The 17,852-nt window shown below is 37.0% G+C and overlaps 1 protein-coding gene across 4 annotated transcripts in view; it reads left to right on the top strand.

The window, feature by feature from the left end:
* The first annotated feature begins 989 nt into the window (after positions 1–989).
* Positions 990–17,852, top strand: part of DYNC1I2 (dynein cytoplasmic 1 intermediate chain 2) — a 60,534-nt gene continuing 43,671 nt past the window's right edge. The window contains exons 1-3 of one of the 4 annotated variants that reach the window (XM_045559435.1): positions 990–1,204; positions 3,457–3,573; positions 6,084–6,201. In XM_045559435.1, the coding sequence (XP_045415391.1) occupies positions 3,466–3,573; positions 6,084–6,201 (226 nt within the window). In that variant the 5' untranslated portion in view covers positions 990–1,204; positions 3,457–3,465. Of the gene's footprint in view, positions 1,205–1,250; positions 1,448–3,456; positions 3,574–6,083; positions 6,202–17,852 lie in introns of those variants that run through there. The other 3 variants (XM_045559433.1, XM_045559434.1, XM_045559432.1) reach the window with 3 other exon arrangements.

The raw sequence follows: 17,852 nt of genomic DNA, 5'->3' as shown, positions 1-17,852 counted from the left end.
AGGATTATCTTTCTTAAATTCATTTCAGAGATACTTATTTTGTATACTATATTGGCAGAGAAAGATAAGAAAAAGACCAGAAGCCTAAGGACTCAGAATTTGAATCCTAAAGGTTAATCTTAAATTTGGGCAATGTCTAGGATATTAGAAAAGTCAGTTTTCTAGAACATAGGAAAGACAATGTTTTGGTGTTAGCTTTGGTTCTTGCCAAATGATGCTTTAAATTATTTCAATAAACTTTAAAAATGTGTATTAACCCGTACATTTCTGGTAAATTCATATTCCAGTAACTTTTGCTTTCATTGTATATTAAAAATCTAAAACCTGTGGAAACAGTCTTGTTTGGCTTCAGATTCCAATAGCATAAAATGCTTTTTTTTTTTTTTTTTCTTTTTTGACACATTGTCTCACTCCGTTTGCCCCGAATACAGTGCGGTGGCATCAGCCTAGCTCACAGCAACCTCAGACTCCTGGGCTCAAGGGATCCTCCTGCCTCGCCTCCCACAGTGCTAGGATTACAGGCGTGAGCCACCCGGCCGGCCTGTGATGCATTCTTTCCAAAAACTCTTCCAGAGAAAACCAAAATACTACCACAATGCAACAAAATACTAGAGAATTATTTGCTGTGCTGATTACCATATTTTTATTTACATTTTGGCTAAGATGCCACATGAAGCCTCTATAACGCATTTTTTTCTACAATTGATATAAACATATATAACGGATCTTTCCTAAAACGTGTCCTTCACCAAATGTGCGGAGTAATCACATATTCACCACTACAGAATAGCCCTTCTTAAAATTCTGCCAATATTGGGTTAAAGGTCTTACGCTATAACCCATAAAATATTGTTAGCACTGACCAACGGGCAAGAAAAAATTAAAGAGAAGTTTCTCATCGCAATCTTGAAGGAAGGCCTTGAAGTGGGAAATCGAAAGGCCAGGACACACTACATATCCCAGCATGCCGTGCGACCACCAGGGACCACAATTCCCAGAAGGCACTGCTCGCCGCACACAGGTTTCCCTTGTTGCTGGGGCTTGTAGTTCTCATTCGTGTCAGCTGGGAAGGCGAGGTGGGTAATTGCATATCCAGCCCGAGGATATAAGGCGTAGATTCCAGTTTGTGGCAGAGCAGAAAAACTTCAGGCTCCTAGGCTGGCTGTGTTCTTTGTCTTATCTGTTGGCTTCTGCTTTACAGCGGGTAAGTCACGGAGGGGCTCCAATTCCCTTCAGCAGGGCCCCACCCCTTATTTCTGGGAGAGACTCGGTTCTGGTGAGTCATTTGTCCCTTAGCTCTCGCCGTAGCAGCCACCGCCCATACCTCTTTGTGTGCTTCGGGAACCCGCGGAGCTGGTGGTGGCGACAGTTGCCGTTGGGGGCTTAGGCGAGGGACGTTATCGGGAAATTGCAGGCGGGAGAACTTCCCTGTCCCGCCACCTGACAGGTGGGTTGAGTGTTTTTCCCTCGAGGCCCTCCTCCCTGTTGTGTCCCTTGGGACTCGAAGGGCAGCTTGGCAGTTCCTGCTGACAGCGCCGCCCGGCCCGGCTTTGGGGAGGAGAGGCATGGGGACCCAGGTGTGGTGACTCAGGGCGGCCTGGGGAGAGGGCTCCGCTCCCTTCCCTTCTTCACTCTCCAGAGGCGCCTGCGGAGCCCTGAGATTTGTTTGGCGCCCACCGGCCTCTTTCCCCGACGCCCTGGCCTGGACCGCGCCCTCTTGGCGGTGATCTCAGGGGAGAGAGTGATTCCTTTTCGCTTTGCTCCGTTTAAAAATAAAAGTCATCACTTACTTGCTTTGATAGCGTTTCCCCTCGCCTTGTGTGTGTTGGAAAGTCCCCAAACAAGGAGATTGTTGCACAAAACTCTAGAGACTTTCTTGGAGTTTTAAGAAACTGAACATGTCAGTCATAGAGGCTCTGGTCTCTCTGGGGATGAGAGGGTTGGTCAGCTCCAGGTCAGCTGGTCGAACTTTGTTCTTAGGTTTTGACTTAAAATGTAATTACTTTAATATCAGTTATTGTTGGTATCTATTTTACAGTTGACGCTGAACAAAAAATAATGTGTCTAGCTTAGCATACAGTATGGAAGTTCTTTTCAACAGCTATTAGTATGGAGCTATTTAGAGGTGAAGAAAGGGCGGAGTAAGAAACATGTTCTCTTGTTTTCTTTTTTAGTTCAAATGAATTTTGGTAGATGTTGTATATATACATATAAGCATCTGCCACTTCCACTTTTCACTGTTTTTGTATACTTGAAAATTATCAACTAGCATGCCAGTCTTTATGGAGTATTGCAGCTGAAATTTCCTTTATGTATTTATTAGTAGATGGACTTTTCCTCTTGACTAACTTACCTTTATTATGATTTAATCATTGTGCTTTTTAAGAGATACCTTCTAAATACAGTTTTCCAGAGGTTATTCTCCTAGTTTTCTTGATCAAAAGCGTTTAATACTTCAGTTGTACAGAGACATTGAGAAAGATTAATCATTATAATAAATCAATCATACGAAGAAAGTAACAAGTTCCTGGTGCCTACTTTATGCTCAGCTGCTAGGCTTCTTTTTCAATTAAAAAAAAAATCCTAATTCATTACTTCTTCCTAAAACTGAGGATGAAGTAGTGTTTATGTAATTGTTTTTTGAAGCTCTGTAATTCTGTCTACCTTATCCATTATTCATTTAGCCAGTATCAATTTAATGTTAAGGTCACTGTGCTAGATGCTGTGAAGGCAACAAAAATGACAAAAACACAGTCTCTGATTTCAAGTAGATTATAGTCTAATAGGGAATGTTTCAGGTGTGTTCACAAATGTGCTGTAAGTGCTGTAAGAGGTGCAGTTAAAGTGTTATTGTGGAGAAATAAGTCATTTGGTTTGATAGTTAATAATGGCAACTGTTATGTTTTGTTTGCCTTTAATATTACTACTTCCATGGCACTTTTTAGCATTTACAGGAAAAAGAAAAAAGTAGAATTCACAGGAATTTTCTGTTTGACCTCATATTGCTTTTATCAAGTTTCTAAGAATGAATGTAAAACTCTGGTAATAGTTTTGATCCCTGTCATATAGCATAAGAGCTTCTTAATGCCAACCCACATCTTCTGTTTTAAGAGCTAGTTTTGACCTATATCTCCAGTGCCCTAATATATTGTCATGAAAAACATTGATACAGTGTGTTCAATTTGGGCACGTTAACATTAAAGCACTTACTATGTGCTAGTTGTTATGCTTAGCCTTGGATAATATTTATTTCTTATATGCATTTGTTTATAATTTTTTCAACTCAGTAATATATATATGCTTCCATTATTTTAAAAGTAGGGTTTATACGGTCTCTAGATAGCATTGAACTACATGGCCTCATGGAACAGTTCTCTTCTTGAAGCACTAATTCTTTAAAAGTGTTTTGCTTTTACCAATCTAATGATTATTTTAAATGATTTTCTGCTGCTTAAGGTCACAAACATGTCGGACAAAAGTGAATTAAAGGCTGAGTTGGAACGTAAGAAACAGCGATTGGCCCAAATCAGAGAGGAAAAGAAGAGAAAAGAAGAAGAAAGGAAAAAAAAAGAAGTATGTTTGATTTTTTTAAAAAATAAACTTAATGTAAAATAATTGATCTTTATTCCAAGTACTTATACTTTCATAATTTTTCAATAATTTCAAATTTTTAAAAATTTAATTTCAATAATTTCAGGATAGTAAAAATCTAGCAGTTGTGGCCGGGCGCAGTAGCTCATGCCTGTAATCCTAGCACTCTGGGGGGCTGAGGCAGCAGGATTGCTTGAGCTCAGGAATTCGAGACCAGCCTCAGCAAGAGCAAGAGGCCATCTCTACTAAAAACAGAAAAATTAGCCAGGTGTCATGGCACGTGCCTGTTGTCCCAGCTACTCAGGAGGCTGAGGCAAGAGGATCGCTTGAGCTGAGGAGTTTGAGGCTGCAATGAGCTATGATGACACCACTATACTCTACTTGGGGTGACAGAGTGAGACTCTGTCTCAAAAAAAAAAAAAAAAAAAAAAAAATTCTAGCAGTGTGACCACAAATGTAGCACCATAAGTAAATCTTACTTTAAAGAAGCCAGATAACTGAAAATGACAAACCTGGCAAATTAAAATATTGTTTTTTACTGAATAAAAATATTTCATATAGATTGATACATTTCCAAGATTTGATTTATAAAATTCAATTTACATAGTCTTCTAGGAATATATTTATTAAAGTAAGGGGCATCTGTTGTAATAGTTCATTAAGATATGGCATACAAATCGTAATTTAGTTTGGATTTTGAACTTATCTGAATATTTTGCTACTCTAAACTGCTAATAATTTGTCAGAATGGATAGTATAAATGATAAACAGAAGTATATATAATAAATGATTTAACTGATTAGGGGATTTGTTCTTATTTCTTTTATCATGAATTAGTCATTGAAATATTTTTACTGAGTAGTAGGTAGGCCCTCTGTATTCAGACTCTGGGCATCATGTATTTCTTCATATTCAGCAAATGTATGTTGACCCTGAGCTGGAGATATTTTACTTGTTCCCACATTGAAACTCTTTATCCCTATGGAAACTCTTTAGACAGATCAGTATATTTTTATCACTGATATGTTTTAAATAACCAGTGTAAGCTAGTTTGTCCTAAGTGTGTCTTTAGTACCAAGTTTTTCTATGTGATAGCCTAAGTAATAGCCAAGACTGCCAAAAATCTCTAAGATTAAGAAAAATCAATAGTAGAAAAATTGGAGGTACAATTCATGTGCAGCATTGCTATGATGCTGTAAAGGTCTGTAATTGAAGAATTTGCTAGTTTTTTCTGAACCTTTCTGTGATACACTATAATAAGAGGGTTAAAACTTTACATTAGCTATTTGATTAAAAGCTCACTGGTAGAAGCATGATTCAGACTGTCAGAGCCATTCCAAAATAGTATCTATAGCCTTAAATGCTTCAATGTTAAGAGCAAATTTGATTTTTGTTTTCTAAGGATGGCCATAAGTGGCATAAGTGGCCTCTAAGGGATATCTGTTACATGATTGATATTTAATTTAAAGTATATAAAATGTTACAAGAGATAATTCAATGGTATTAAACAGAGAGTCTACCAATATATTGTTTTAAACAGTGACGTATCAGCTTGGTACTATATATCCTGTTTGCTATTTGGATGAAATTTTCTGATGACTTTAAGTCAAAATGGTATCATAGAGAATTATGGCTAAAACACAATTCATTCCAGATAATGTATAAGTAATAGTTGTCTGGTTGACACGGGCATTTGAGGTGTACATTTTTCCCTTGAAAGCCTAAATTTTACTTGAGATGTTTTAGGTGAGAGTATTGAGGTTTATCTAGTTTAACTAGAAGATTTTGGCAATAATAAAAAATAAAAAGCTGGCAAAAATTTTCATAACAAAAATGTCATGTGCTATGGAAAGGTGAGTTTTAATTTTACCAAACCCAACCATATGTTTTTATTATCATAAAAATAAGACCTGTAGTTTAAAAAATAAAAATCTTTATCTAGGTGAAGTTTTGATAAACTCTCTATGTAAAGTTGCATAAGTAAAATAAAGACTTTGTATAAAGAAGTTTGTGGTACTCATACTTTTTTAACAAATCGAATTGTCCATTTACTTAAAATTTGTTGCCTCTTAAATAATTCCCCCTCAGTTTTTTTTTTATAGTGTTGTGATATTTATATTTAAGCTTTTGTGCCATTGGGATGAAGGTTTCCACAATTCCTGACCATGGACAGCAATTTCATATTATAGATAATTTGAAGTTGATTGTACTTTTTGAATTTATCTGTTAGAAAAATTTTTGTGGAAACTCCTTGTTTACGTATAAAAGTGGATCAATTTAGTACATGTCATTTGAACATTATTTACTAAAACTCTGTTGAGAATGATTTTGATTTAATGACTATAAAAAGGAACTTAATCTGTACTCAAAACTAAGTCATGCCCTAAAAGTATACAGTATTAGCACATTATTTAAGATACTTTTTTTTTTTTTGGAAAACAGAAGTGTTTCATATTATATGTAAACTTAAGTTTTTAACTTAAAAATTTTAGACTGATCAGAAGAAGGAAGCTGTGGCTCCTGTGCAAGAAGAGTCAGATCTTGAAAAAAAAAGAAGAGAAGCTGAAGCATTGCTTCAAAGCATGGGGCTTACTCCAGAATCCCCCATTGGTAAGGATAAGAATATATCCATTTATGAGAGAGAGGTGTAGATTCTGTTCAGCTCAGATATAGCTAAGATGAGTGAGTTGACTTAATATATTTTGCATATTTTCCTTATCATGTCTCTTAAAATCATTAATCTTATAATTTGTTTGGAATTGCCTTTTTTCAGATGTGCTAATACATGGTTATTTTATTTGTTCAAAAGAGCTGCAAGATTAATTATATTTATTAACATATACTGAGCTACCAATTGACTTTTCTTATTAAATCAATCATTTATTTCAACAAACATTTGTGGAACAAGTTTTGTGTGCCATACTGTGTTAAGTTCAAAGATTACTATGATTCCTGATCTTAACTCTGTATTCATTTCTGTAAATTAGAGGTATAATAAATCAAAATTATATTATTAGTATTCAAAATATATTAGTATTCAAAGGTACAGGAATGGAAGTAGATGCTTATAGCCTTCTGCTCTCAATGCTAATCAGGAAGATAATTTGGTAGCTTATTTTGACAGTAATTTGGCTTAATCTTGTTTTTCTGGGTTGTTCATTTTAATAGCTATGCTCGACCAAAAAGCTGAAATAAGTAGAGGTACTGAGGACAATCTAGTTATATATCAGAAAGCATTAAATACTTACTTAAAATAGTTATGTGCTGAGTGCTGTTACAAAGTATTTTAGTTTGACATGGCCTTTGTCCTTTAGGGATCTAAAATTTTACGGTTAGTTTGCAGGCTAATTTTATCTCATCTAGGGGACAAATAATGACAGTAGTAATTGCTGTATGCCTGTTGTGAAACTGCAACATAACTGTCCTTAGAGCTGATATTTCTAAAAGGTTTCAAGATGAAAAAGCTGGTTACTCTCATAGTCTGCTTCATTGTTATTTATTTCAGCTCATTTTCCTTTTCTTTATTGGTAGAATTCGAAGACTGAAATACTTTAATTTTTATGTGTTTATTTAATAAGCTTATGTTGTATATTATAATTTTAAGAGCAAATGAATCAAAACACTTTTTTCTTGTTACCTTAGTAACTAAACCAAGTTATTTGTTAGTTGTAGCTTATTATTTGAGTGATCATTTTTTTCTGTGCATTGGCTTTATTTTTTTCCTATAGGATTTTTTTTCTTTCTGTCTTTTTTAGGACTTTGGTTTCACTTGTTCGTATTTCTTAATGTATGGCCCACCTGCATCATTGATTCTTGAAAGACCATTCTTTAGTAGTGTGTGTGTATTCCCCCAATTCCCCATCTCTAATTCCATTCTCCTTCCCACTTGTGTACTAAGTACCCACTCTTGCATTTTTAACATAAACATGTCCTTTCCTGCATGTGTTTTAAGTTTTTCAAGGTTTCATATATCTACGTGTATATACATTTACATAAATGGCATCATGCTATATGTTTTCTGTTCCATGTTGCCATATACAAATCTAGTTATTTCTGACTGTGCATAATATTCTGTCACGTACCATATCTTGTCCATTTCCCCAATGCTATTAGCTTAGATTGTTTTTGTCTCTTTGCTTTGCTATCATAAATAACACTGCAGAGAATATATTCTTTCTCTGTGAGGACCATGGGAAAGTTTCTCTGGGGTTTATGCCCAAGAATACACTTGCTGTGTTATTGTGTATAGAGCTTACTTAAATTTATTAGGTCCTGCATACCACTCTCAAGGATGGCTACAAAAATTTACCTTCCCACTACTAGTGCATGAAAAAGTAACGGCTTTACCATATCCACATCATCACTGGATATTATCCAACTTTCTAATTTTTGCCGATTTGATGGGTATAAAGCGGTATACCAAAATGTTTTAGTAAACATTTATCTGATTACAGGGAGATTGACCATCAGGTAGCTATTAACCATTCAAGTTCTCCCTTCTGTGAATTTCATGTTCATATCCTTTTGCCCATTTACTATTGGGTTTTTTTATCTTCTGATTTGTAGACATTCCTTGTATATTTTATAATTGTAGGTAGGACTTCTGTCTGTTTTAGTCTTTTTAAAAATAGCTTCTGATAGTCTGTTATCTGTTAACTCTGTTTCTAGTATTCTTCACTGAACAGAATCCTTCATTTTGGTCAAATCTACCAATTACAGGTTGAATATCCCTAATCCAAAAATCTGAAATTTAGAGTGATCCAAAATCTTAAACTTTTTGAGTGCCAACATGATACTCAAAGAAAACTCTCATCAATGCATTTCAAATTTCAGATACTCAGATTAGAGATGCTGAGCTGTGAATTATAATGCAAATATTCTAAAATCCGAAAAAATCCAGAACACTTTTCGGTTCCAAGCATTTCAGATAAGGGATGCTCAACCTGTGTAACCTTTTTTTTGTGCTTTTTTGGTCTTCTAAAAAAATCCTTTCCTGTGTTGAGGATGCAAATATATTTTCCTATATTTTTTCCTAATAGCTTTATAGTTTACCCTTCACATTTAGGTATTTGGGTTATATTTTTAAAAATAGTATGAGGTAGGGATCCAACCTAATATTTCTCTGTATAGTTAGCTAATTTGCTCCATCCATTTATTAAATAGTCTATCTTTTCCCCCATTGATATCTGATGCCAACTTTTGTCATACAGTAAGTTCTCACATGTTCGTGGGCATTTCTGGGTTCTCTATTTTCGCTATGGATCTATTCGTCCAATTCTGCACAATTAACCCAGTTTTAATTACTGTGGCTTTGAATTATATCCTAATTCCTCATAAAGAAAGTCACCCCCCAACCTTGGTTCCTCTTTTTTGTAATAGTTCTAGCTTCATAAACATTTTTCTTCCCCTGAAAAAATTAGTTTATTGTTTTCAACCAAAATCTTGCTGTACCATACATTACATTTAGTTATGTGTTTTTAATTTTAAAAAATCTAGAACATCCTCCATACACATTCTATTTTTAGCACCATAATACTTGTTGAAGAGAGTGGGCCAATTGGTCTATAAAATGTCCACCTCCTGGGTTTATCTGATGGTTTTCTCACATTTAGCTTTTGTTTTTCTCTTCTTTATATTTCCTCTAAACTGGAAATTAGATCAAAAAGCTTCATTCATTTCAGGCTGAATGTCTTTGGCAAGGCTATCTCATAGGTGATGCTGTGTCCTTCATACTGCATCACACCAGTAGCACATATATGTGGTTGTTGAGCTATTAGTGATGCTAAGCTTAATTACTGGGTTACACTTGTGATGTCCAGGTCTCTCCATTATAGTTACCCCTTGTGACTAATAAGCAATATCTGAGGGTGATACTTTGATACCATGCTATTCATGTCTTTTTTTTTTTTTTTGGAGACAGTCTCTCTCTGTCGCCCAGGCTAGAGAGCAGTGGTGTCATCATAGCTCACTGCAGCCTCGAACTCCTGGGTTCAAGGGATCCTCCTGCCTCAGCCTCCCAAGTAGCTGGGACTACAGAGGAGCACTACCACGTTCAGACACTTTTTCTATTTTTTGTAGAGGTGGGGTCTTGCTCTTGCTCTTGCTCAGGCTGGTCTTGAACTCCTGAGCTCAAACAATCCACCTGCCTTGGACTTCTAGAGTGCTAGGCTTACAGGTGTGAGCCACCGCACCCACCAACTATTCATTTCTTTATCAACCTTTTACCTAATGATATTAATACTCATGGATGATCCTTATCTAAGTCAGTTATTTAATTAGGAGTTGCAACGTTGTTTTTATAATTCTACCATTCTTTCTATATTTATTGGCTGAAGTTCTTCTATAGAGGGAACTTTCCCTCAATAACTAGAGCTGTTTGGTTACCCTGAATGTTAAAAGAGCAGGAGACGTATTTACGCTTCTTTTGCTTTAATTACTAATAGTCACCTCTAGGGTTGGCAGATGAGTTTTTGCATGTATTTATAAACTAAATTAGCTAATATTTTATTTAGGATTTTTGTATATATTCGTAAGTGAAATTTGCCTATAATTTTTTGTTCTGTTCAAGTTCAGTGGTCATCATGGTTATGGTTTTAAAATGACTTAGGCAGCTTTCCCCTTTGGTATTTTGTAGAACAATTTGCAAAAGATAGGTGTTAACTGTTTCTTTAAAACTTGATAGAATTCAACTGTAAAACTGCCTTGGATTATGACTTTTTTCTACATGGGGTAGAGAGCAAGGTTATTCACAATTTTAAGTTTTTTTAAATGGTTATAGTCTCTTCAAGCTTTCCTCTTATGTCAGGATTTGTTTGTTTTTTCCCAAAACAGCAATAAACATTTATTCTCTCTCATAATCTCTGTCAGTCTGGATTTGGTAGTGGCTTAGCTGAGTGGTTCTGGCTCAGGGTCTCTCATGGGATTGAAGTCAAGATGTCAGTCAAAGCCGTAGTCATCTGAAGTCTTGACTGGGGCTCGAGGACTTGCTTTCAGGGTGGATCATTCACATGGCTGGCAAGTTGGTGCTGCTTGTTAATGGGAGAGCTGAGTTCCTACCTACATGGGTCACTACACAGATCTGCTTAAGTATCCCTGCAGCATGTTACGTGGGTTCTCCCAGAGTGAGTAATCAAGAGAAAAAGAGAGCCAGAAGAAAGCTATCCTTTTTATGACTTACCCTTGGAAGTCACAAAGCATCACTTCCACCACGTTCTGTTCATTGAAACAGAATCAAAGTCCAGCCCACACTCACAAAGAATTTGTGGGCATTCTTTAAAACCACCAAAATATTTGCGACAAACTCATAGGTTTCTTTGTATTTTGAGATGATCATTTGCTTTTCTTCATTTTTTAATTTATTAATATGATTTACACTGATTTTATAATGTAGAGGCATGCTTACATTTTGGAATAAACTCAGCTTGGTTATGAGATCTATTTTTCTTACACGTTGCTGCATTAGTTTAATAATATTTAGGGATTCTTCATCTGTACTCATAAGAGAGGCAGGCCTATAATCTTTCTTCCTTTCATTATATTTTTTCTGGCTTTATTATAATGGTTCGGTTAGCCTGATTAAGTGAGTTTTGTGGTTTTCCACTTTCTTCTGTTCTCTGGAAAGGTTGTACAAAAATTTTGGAATTATTTATTTATTAAACATTTATTAGAACTTTCCCTTAAAATCATTTGGGTTCTTGTATCAGTTTTGGTACTTCATTTCTTGTAGGACTTTATCCATTTCAACTAACTTTTCAACTTTATTGTCATATAGCTATTCATAATTCTTTCATCATTTTTTATTCTCATTATACCTAGAGTTATTTTCTTTTTCCCATTTCATACTTTGCTCACTTACATTTTATCTTTTTTTTTTCTTGCCAGAGGTTTATCTTGTTTTATTGATTTTTTTAAAACAACCAGCTTTTTGGTTTTTTTAGCAAATTTTCATACCAAATTTCTTGTTCCAAGCCATTTTATTTATGTACTAAAGATTCTGACTGATCTCTGTGTATAAAAAATAGACCCTGTTACTACAATCCTGATAGGAGACATAGTCCAAAAATTAAAAATTGATATGGACCACATTTGATTCAGAATTTGGGGATAAGCAGTATTCAAGTTGCATGTTTTCAATTTTGTGCTGAAAGACAAATGGCCCTTAAGTAAAGTTGGTATAATTGGCCCTTTGCATTTTTTCTTGTCTATCTGTATTTCTCTAATCCTTATCATGATAAAATTCACATTTCCTATACCTGATAACAAGTATGTTTTTCAGACATATGAAGAAACTGTAGAATTAGCTACAATTTATAAAAATGTTGAACTCTCTCAGAACATCCCTCGAAAATTTGTGGCTTTGATTTATGGGTAAATCAGTGTTATTTGTAATATTTGGAAACATGGTTTTTGGTACCCCATGTGTGTAGGATTTTAATGTATACAAATGGGAAAGAGGAAGAACTATCCAGGCAGAAGAAAAGTTAGCAAAGACATGAAAGTTAAAAAGGTTAAGATGTACTCAAGAGAAATAGCAAGTGATTTACTTTGGCTGACAAAGTGGAAGGAGAGAGAGTATGGAAATGGAGGCTGAGGCTAGATTGTGAAGGAACTATTGGGAGATCACTTAAAGGTTTTTCACCTAGGAAAAAGTGTTGTGATCAGAGCTCTTCCTGCTAGTCATAAGCTTTTTTCTTTCTCTCTCTCTCTCTTTTTTTTTTTTTTTGGTGAAATTAGGGCTGGAATAGATATTTTGCATGACCATAATCTGATTGTAAATGTGGGATAAATATATAATCTAGATTTAGGTGATTTGGAATATCTCATACATAGGACCATCCTTTGAGCCAGTTAGAACAATTTGACACATTGCTTTCTGAAACTCAAATCTCTAATATTTAGTTTAGTTCTAGTGCTTTAAAAAAAACATTTATCCATTCACTAATTCCAGAAATGTTGTTGAGCACCTTCTGTAAACCAGGCTTAGAAATGGGCTTCTGAACATTACAGAAGCCCTTTTGGAGCTTACATTCTTGCTCTTTTGAAGCTTATGTTCTTGTTGGGGAGATAGATTCTTACGGTTATATGATAGAGTGAGACTGCAAGGGGTAACACTAAACAGAGTGTTCAGGAAGATTTCTTTAAGAAGTGGACTTATAAAGTACGGTCAGAAAGACCAGAAGGAGCCAGCCATACTTAGGTTGAGAGGAGGAGCATTCTAGGTAGAGGGAATAGTGAGCACAACATTCCTGAGTAGTAGACATTGGCTTAGTTAGGCTGGTGTATTTGTACTGTAGTGAGCAGGAGGGAGAAGAGCAGATGTGGGCAGAGGCCAGATTATGTAGGGCCTTGTAGGTGATGGGGAGGGAGTTTTAACAGGAGGGTTTTAAGCAAAGTAGTCTCTTAGAGGGGTCATTAACCAAACTACTATAAAAACCTAAATACTGGCTTGTTTGGTCATTAATAACTAGCCTTCAATTATTATAGCTTATTATAATTATTAAAATTATTATAGCTTCTCTTAGGTAACTCTGATTTTTGAGAGTTGGCTCTGAGAAAAGTTGATTAAGATAAAGATATCTCTTGATAAACTATTTCTAGGCAATAACAAACTAATTTTATCTTGATCTCAGAACTGGAAAGTTATTGTAGCTCAGGTTAATATTATAGTATTAGTACTATATTTTTATATTCGTGTAGCATGTGCATGTTGAGACTTTAAACTTTAGAAGGACACATTCACAGAGATCATTCCCTTATTTTTCTTTATGCCAACTTTTTTTTTTGTCTGTGAGTAGAGATATGAGAAAGAAAAGGAGAATGAAGGAAGAAAGAGACTGCTAAATCTCAAACTATTAGTTTAATGTTATTGCTAAATTAAACTATGGAGAGATAATTTAGTAAGTAGCTACTTTTTAAAGTAAAAATGTCTTTATTTAGTGAATGCAATTAGCTACTTAAAGATTTAAAAGAACATTTTACATGTGATTTAAACTTTGTTGTATATTTGGATTAATTACTAAAGAGAGTGGGGAAAGCATATTTAATCTATAATTTTAAAGATAATTAAAATATTTTTACAGAATTCTGTGGCATAATTTGCAACAAAGGTTTTTTTGGAGGGGTTGGAAATATCTTCCTCTTGATTAAATATCAGTTTTTGTATTATAAACTATTTGACTTGAGAGTTTTTAGCTGTCAGTAATTAACAGTAGAGATTCAATTAGTGAGAATAGAATAGTGTGGGGGAGTAGTAAACAGATATGCTTTGAAAAGGAAGCCAAATGTCATTGCTTTAACTTATTTTAGCTCATGATATTTATTTGAAATTTTAAATAATATAAAGGCATGTCAGATTATGTTTATCAAAGCAGCATGAGCTGATTAACATTGAATTAAGAGTCTTTTCAAATAGGTTAATACTATATTTTGATTTTAGCATTTAAGTTTCCAAGTTAGATCTATAGACATCTTTCCTTTCTTTAAGGTTCTTTTTTCTAAACCGTTTTCCATCCATTATCAGCAGATTAACCATTGTAATGGAACCTATGAAGAGTTAAAGGCTTTATGAATGAAGATCACATTATTGTTAGAAAATTAGGTTAAATGCATTTCATAATCCTTAAAACATATGCCTAAAGTTCCAGTATTAAATCCAGTATTTATTTATAATTTGGCTTGAAGAATACAGGATGCAGATGAGGCCATGGCTGTCAAACATTTTTTGACAGTAACCCACAGTAAAAGATTCATTTTATATCATGACCCAGGATGGATACATTTTTCTTTTCACCATAGAATTTATTCCTTAAGTATTTATTGAATATTTTTGAATTGTAGAAGTATAAAAACACTGCTAGAATACTCAAGGATTCATTAAAAAACATGAAGAACTCCTGACTCAGCCTTCCCAGTAGTTAGGACTATAGGCGTGCACTACTGCATCCAGAACAAGTCTCAATTTTTAAGTCAGGGGTTTCTGTTAACATAGCCTGAAATTTTAATAAGCAACTGTCTGAGATCCATTTTGTCACCCCTCCCTGGAGGAGCTCAGAGACCTAATGGGAGGTTCTCATAGTAAGGGAAGCTCCCATAGTGAATTTAGTAGCCTCTGGTAAAAGTAAAGATATGGCTACTGTTGCCCTCAAATAGGCAGGCCAGCCTGCAGCCGTGGGGTCCAATTTCTTTTATAAATAGGCCACCAGTTGTAACTGTGGCCCCAAAAGCAATGTTAACACCCTCAGAGCTAATCCATATCTCTTATGAGCATATAAAAAGAAGATTCTCTGAGGGTGTGGTAGGCCCATGGCCAGGGCTTGAGTAAAGCCTTTTTTAATGCCTGAGCAGCCTGTTTTTGTTCAGGCTCCCGTATTAGAGGTTCCTTATTGGTGTTTCCTTTTAGGCTTTTATAAAGGGGCTTAGGCCGGGCGCGGTGGCTCACGCCTGTAATCCTAGCACTCTGGGAGGCTGAGGTGGGAGGATTGCTCAAGGTCAGGAGTTCGAGACCAGCCTGAGCAAGAGTGAGACCCTGTCTCTACTAAAAATAGAAAGAAAATTATACAGACAGCTAAAAATATATATAGAAAAATTAGCCAGGCATGGTGGCGCATGCCTGTAGTCCCAGCTACTTGGGAGGCTGAGGCAGGAGGATTGTTTGAGTCCAGGAGTTTGAGGTTGCTGTGAGCTAGGCTGACGCCATGGCACTCTAGCCCAGGCAACACAGTGAGACTCTGTCTCAAAAAAAAAAAAAAAAAAAAAAATATATATATATATATATATATATATATACACACATAAAGGGGCTTAGCCAGAAGCCCATAATTAGGTATACACATTTGGCAGAACCCCATAAGTCTAAGAAAAGAGAGCATAAGGGGCCAAGTGGTAGATTCAGATAGACAAACTATGGCCTGGACACACTCCAGAGACAGCTCTCGTTTTCCCAGGGTAAGAACAAGTGCCAACTAGGTCTCCTTAGATTGAGCCAGTTGGGCTTTGCGACATGACATCCCATACTCCATATCAGCCAGGAATCGCAGGACTCAAATAGCATGTTCCTGTGCCTCCTTTAAGTTGGGGAGCAGATCAGGTCATCAACATATTGAAGCACCACACCCTAGTGGAGTTAGAGGTCATCCACATCTCTCCCCAATGCCTGGCCAAAAAGATGAGGGCTACCCCAGAACCCCTATGGCAACACCATCCAGGTTAATTGGTGGGGTGTGCCACGTAGAGGGATCCATTCAAAAGCAAATTTTGGCAGTCAGGGTGGAGAAAGGTAAGAAAGCATCCATTATTTAGGTCCAGTACACTGTAATGAGTGGTCTCTGGGGTAATATTACCCAGTAATGTATAAAGATTGGGCACACAGGGTGCAAAGGCACCACTGCCTCATTGACTGTCCTTAAGTCTAGCACCAATGAGTAAGTGCTGTCTTTTTTCTGGACAGGTGAAATAGGGGTATTATAAGGAGAGCAAGTCGGAATAAGTAGACCCAAAACTAGGAATTATCTTACAAGGGGCTCAAGACCTGCCAGGGCCTTAGGTCGCAAAGGATACTGTTTAACATGGGAATATCCTAGCTGTGGTTTGAGATGGACCATAATCAGCTGGGCTGTTCTGGCACAGCCTGGAGAACCGAAGTCCCAGACTACTGCAAAGATATCTGCCTCCCAGTCTTGTTGACTTTGGCCTGAGACCTTTGAATCTGTTAAGAGACCTATGAAGCTGAGTTCCTTCTAAGGATAGAAAGAAACCTGCCCTCACTGTTTAGAAAGCAAGTTGCATCCTACAAAGTTGACAGCACAAGTAGAAATTACTAGAAATAAATATTCAATGATCACGTCCTCCCACAAACAAAACAAAGGGGGAGAATAAAGAATTGTTTGGTAGGGATCCCGGAGACTCCAGTGCCCATACAGGAGTGAGTGTTCAGTTTTCTGGAGTAGGTGAGGAGGACAGAATAGGCAGCTCCAGTATGAAGAAAATTTACTGGACTACCTGACACCAGGAGGGTCCCCCTTGGCTCCAGTCCAGTGATAGTTATCTGCCAGGGGGCTGCTGGGAGCAGGCTCCTTCATTGTTGTACCATGATCCAGTCTGGGAACTGACTCCCCTCTGGGATGATCCCATAGGACAGAGTGCAGCCTAGTGACCTGTTTGATGACACTGATGACAAGGGGCCTTGGGTAGCCTATCCTCATTGGGGCAGTTCTTAGCCCAGTGCCCTTCCCATCAGCAGATGCAACACCGAAGGTCCCTTCCTCTAGTGGTGGCTTTGGCCATTGGTCCGAATGCAGGTGCCAATGCTGCCATTAACCGGGCATGCCTAGCTTGCTTCCTCCATTCCTTCTCCCAAGCCTGACTCTTGAGCTCAGAAGTTCTGTTATAGAAAACAGAATTAGCGGCAGCCACCATATTGTCCAGAGAGGTGGCAGGGTTTTCTGAAGTTTTCTCCTAATATCTGGTGCTGCTTGAGTCAAGAACTTATCTTTTAATACCACCTGTCCCTCACAGGACTTAAGATCAGCAGTGGTATACTTCTCTATTGCCTCCTGAAGCCGATCCAGGAAGGCCATAGGGTTTTCCTCAGGCCCCTGGATTATAGCGGAGACCTTGGAATAATTGACCACCTTTTGCATGGTGGCCTTCAGGCCAGCCTGGACATGTACTAAAAAAATGTTCTTTCTCCCACCTCTCTTCTGAGGAACTGTTATTCCACCCTTGGTCAGTCACAGGCACTGCTGTTTCACCCACTGGATATCTAGGATTTGAAAGGTATAATCTGGTGGCAAGCTTTTGTGCCTCCGTTAACACTCCAGATTTCTCAAAATCATTTAAAGTCTGGCTTAGAATAACATGTGCATCTTTCCAAGCCAACTCACAGGCTAAACACAAATGATGGAATGTCTCTACATACTTATTAAGGTGATCAGTGTAGCTCCCCAGATCCTGTTTTATTCGTTTTAACTCTACCAAACTAAAGGGCTTATGGAACAGGGTTGGTCTGGACTCCCCTGCTGCTTCCACCCAGGGTAGGAGCCTGAGCTGCCTTCCCCCTGGTGGAGGTAGAGATGGCACCACCTCCCCCTTTGTAGGGATCCCTTCAGGCCTCCCTGAGTATGGGGGAACCTTGGAACAGGGAACCTGAGGAGGGTCTCTTAACACCATAATCTTACTTAGCTTGAAATACTCCTTGCACCACTGAGGATTTTCCTGTAATAAAAGAAAGTCTGTACATATGGTATTTTGGTCCATTTTCCTTC

The sequence above is a fragment of the Lemur catta genome, chromosome 8 (assembly GCF_020740605.2).
Source record: "Lemur catta isolate mLemCat1 chromosome 8, mLemCat1.pri, whole genome shotgun sequence".
Taxonomy (NCBI): Eukaryota; Metazoa; Chordata; class Mammalia; order Primates; family Lemuridae; genus Lemur; species Lemur catta.
This window is presented reverse-complemented; position numbering and strand designations above follow the sequence as displayed.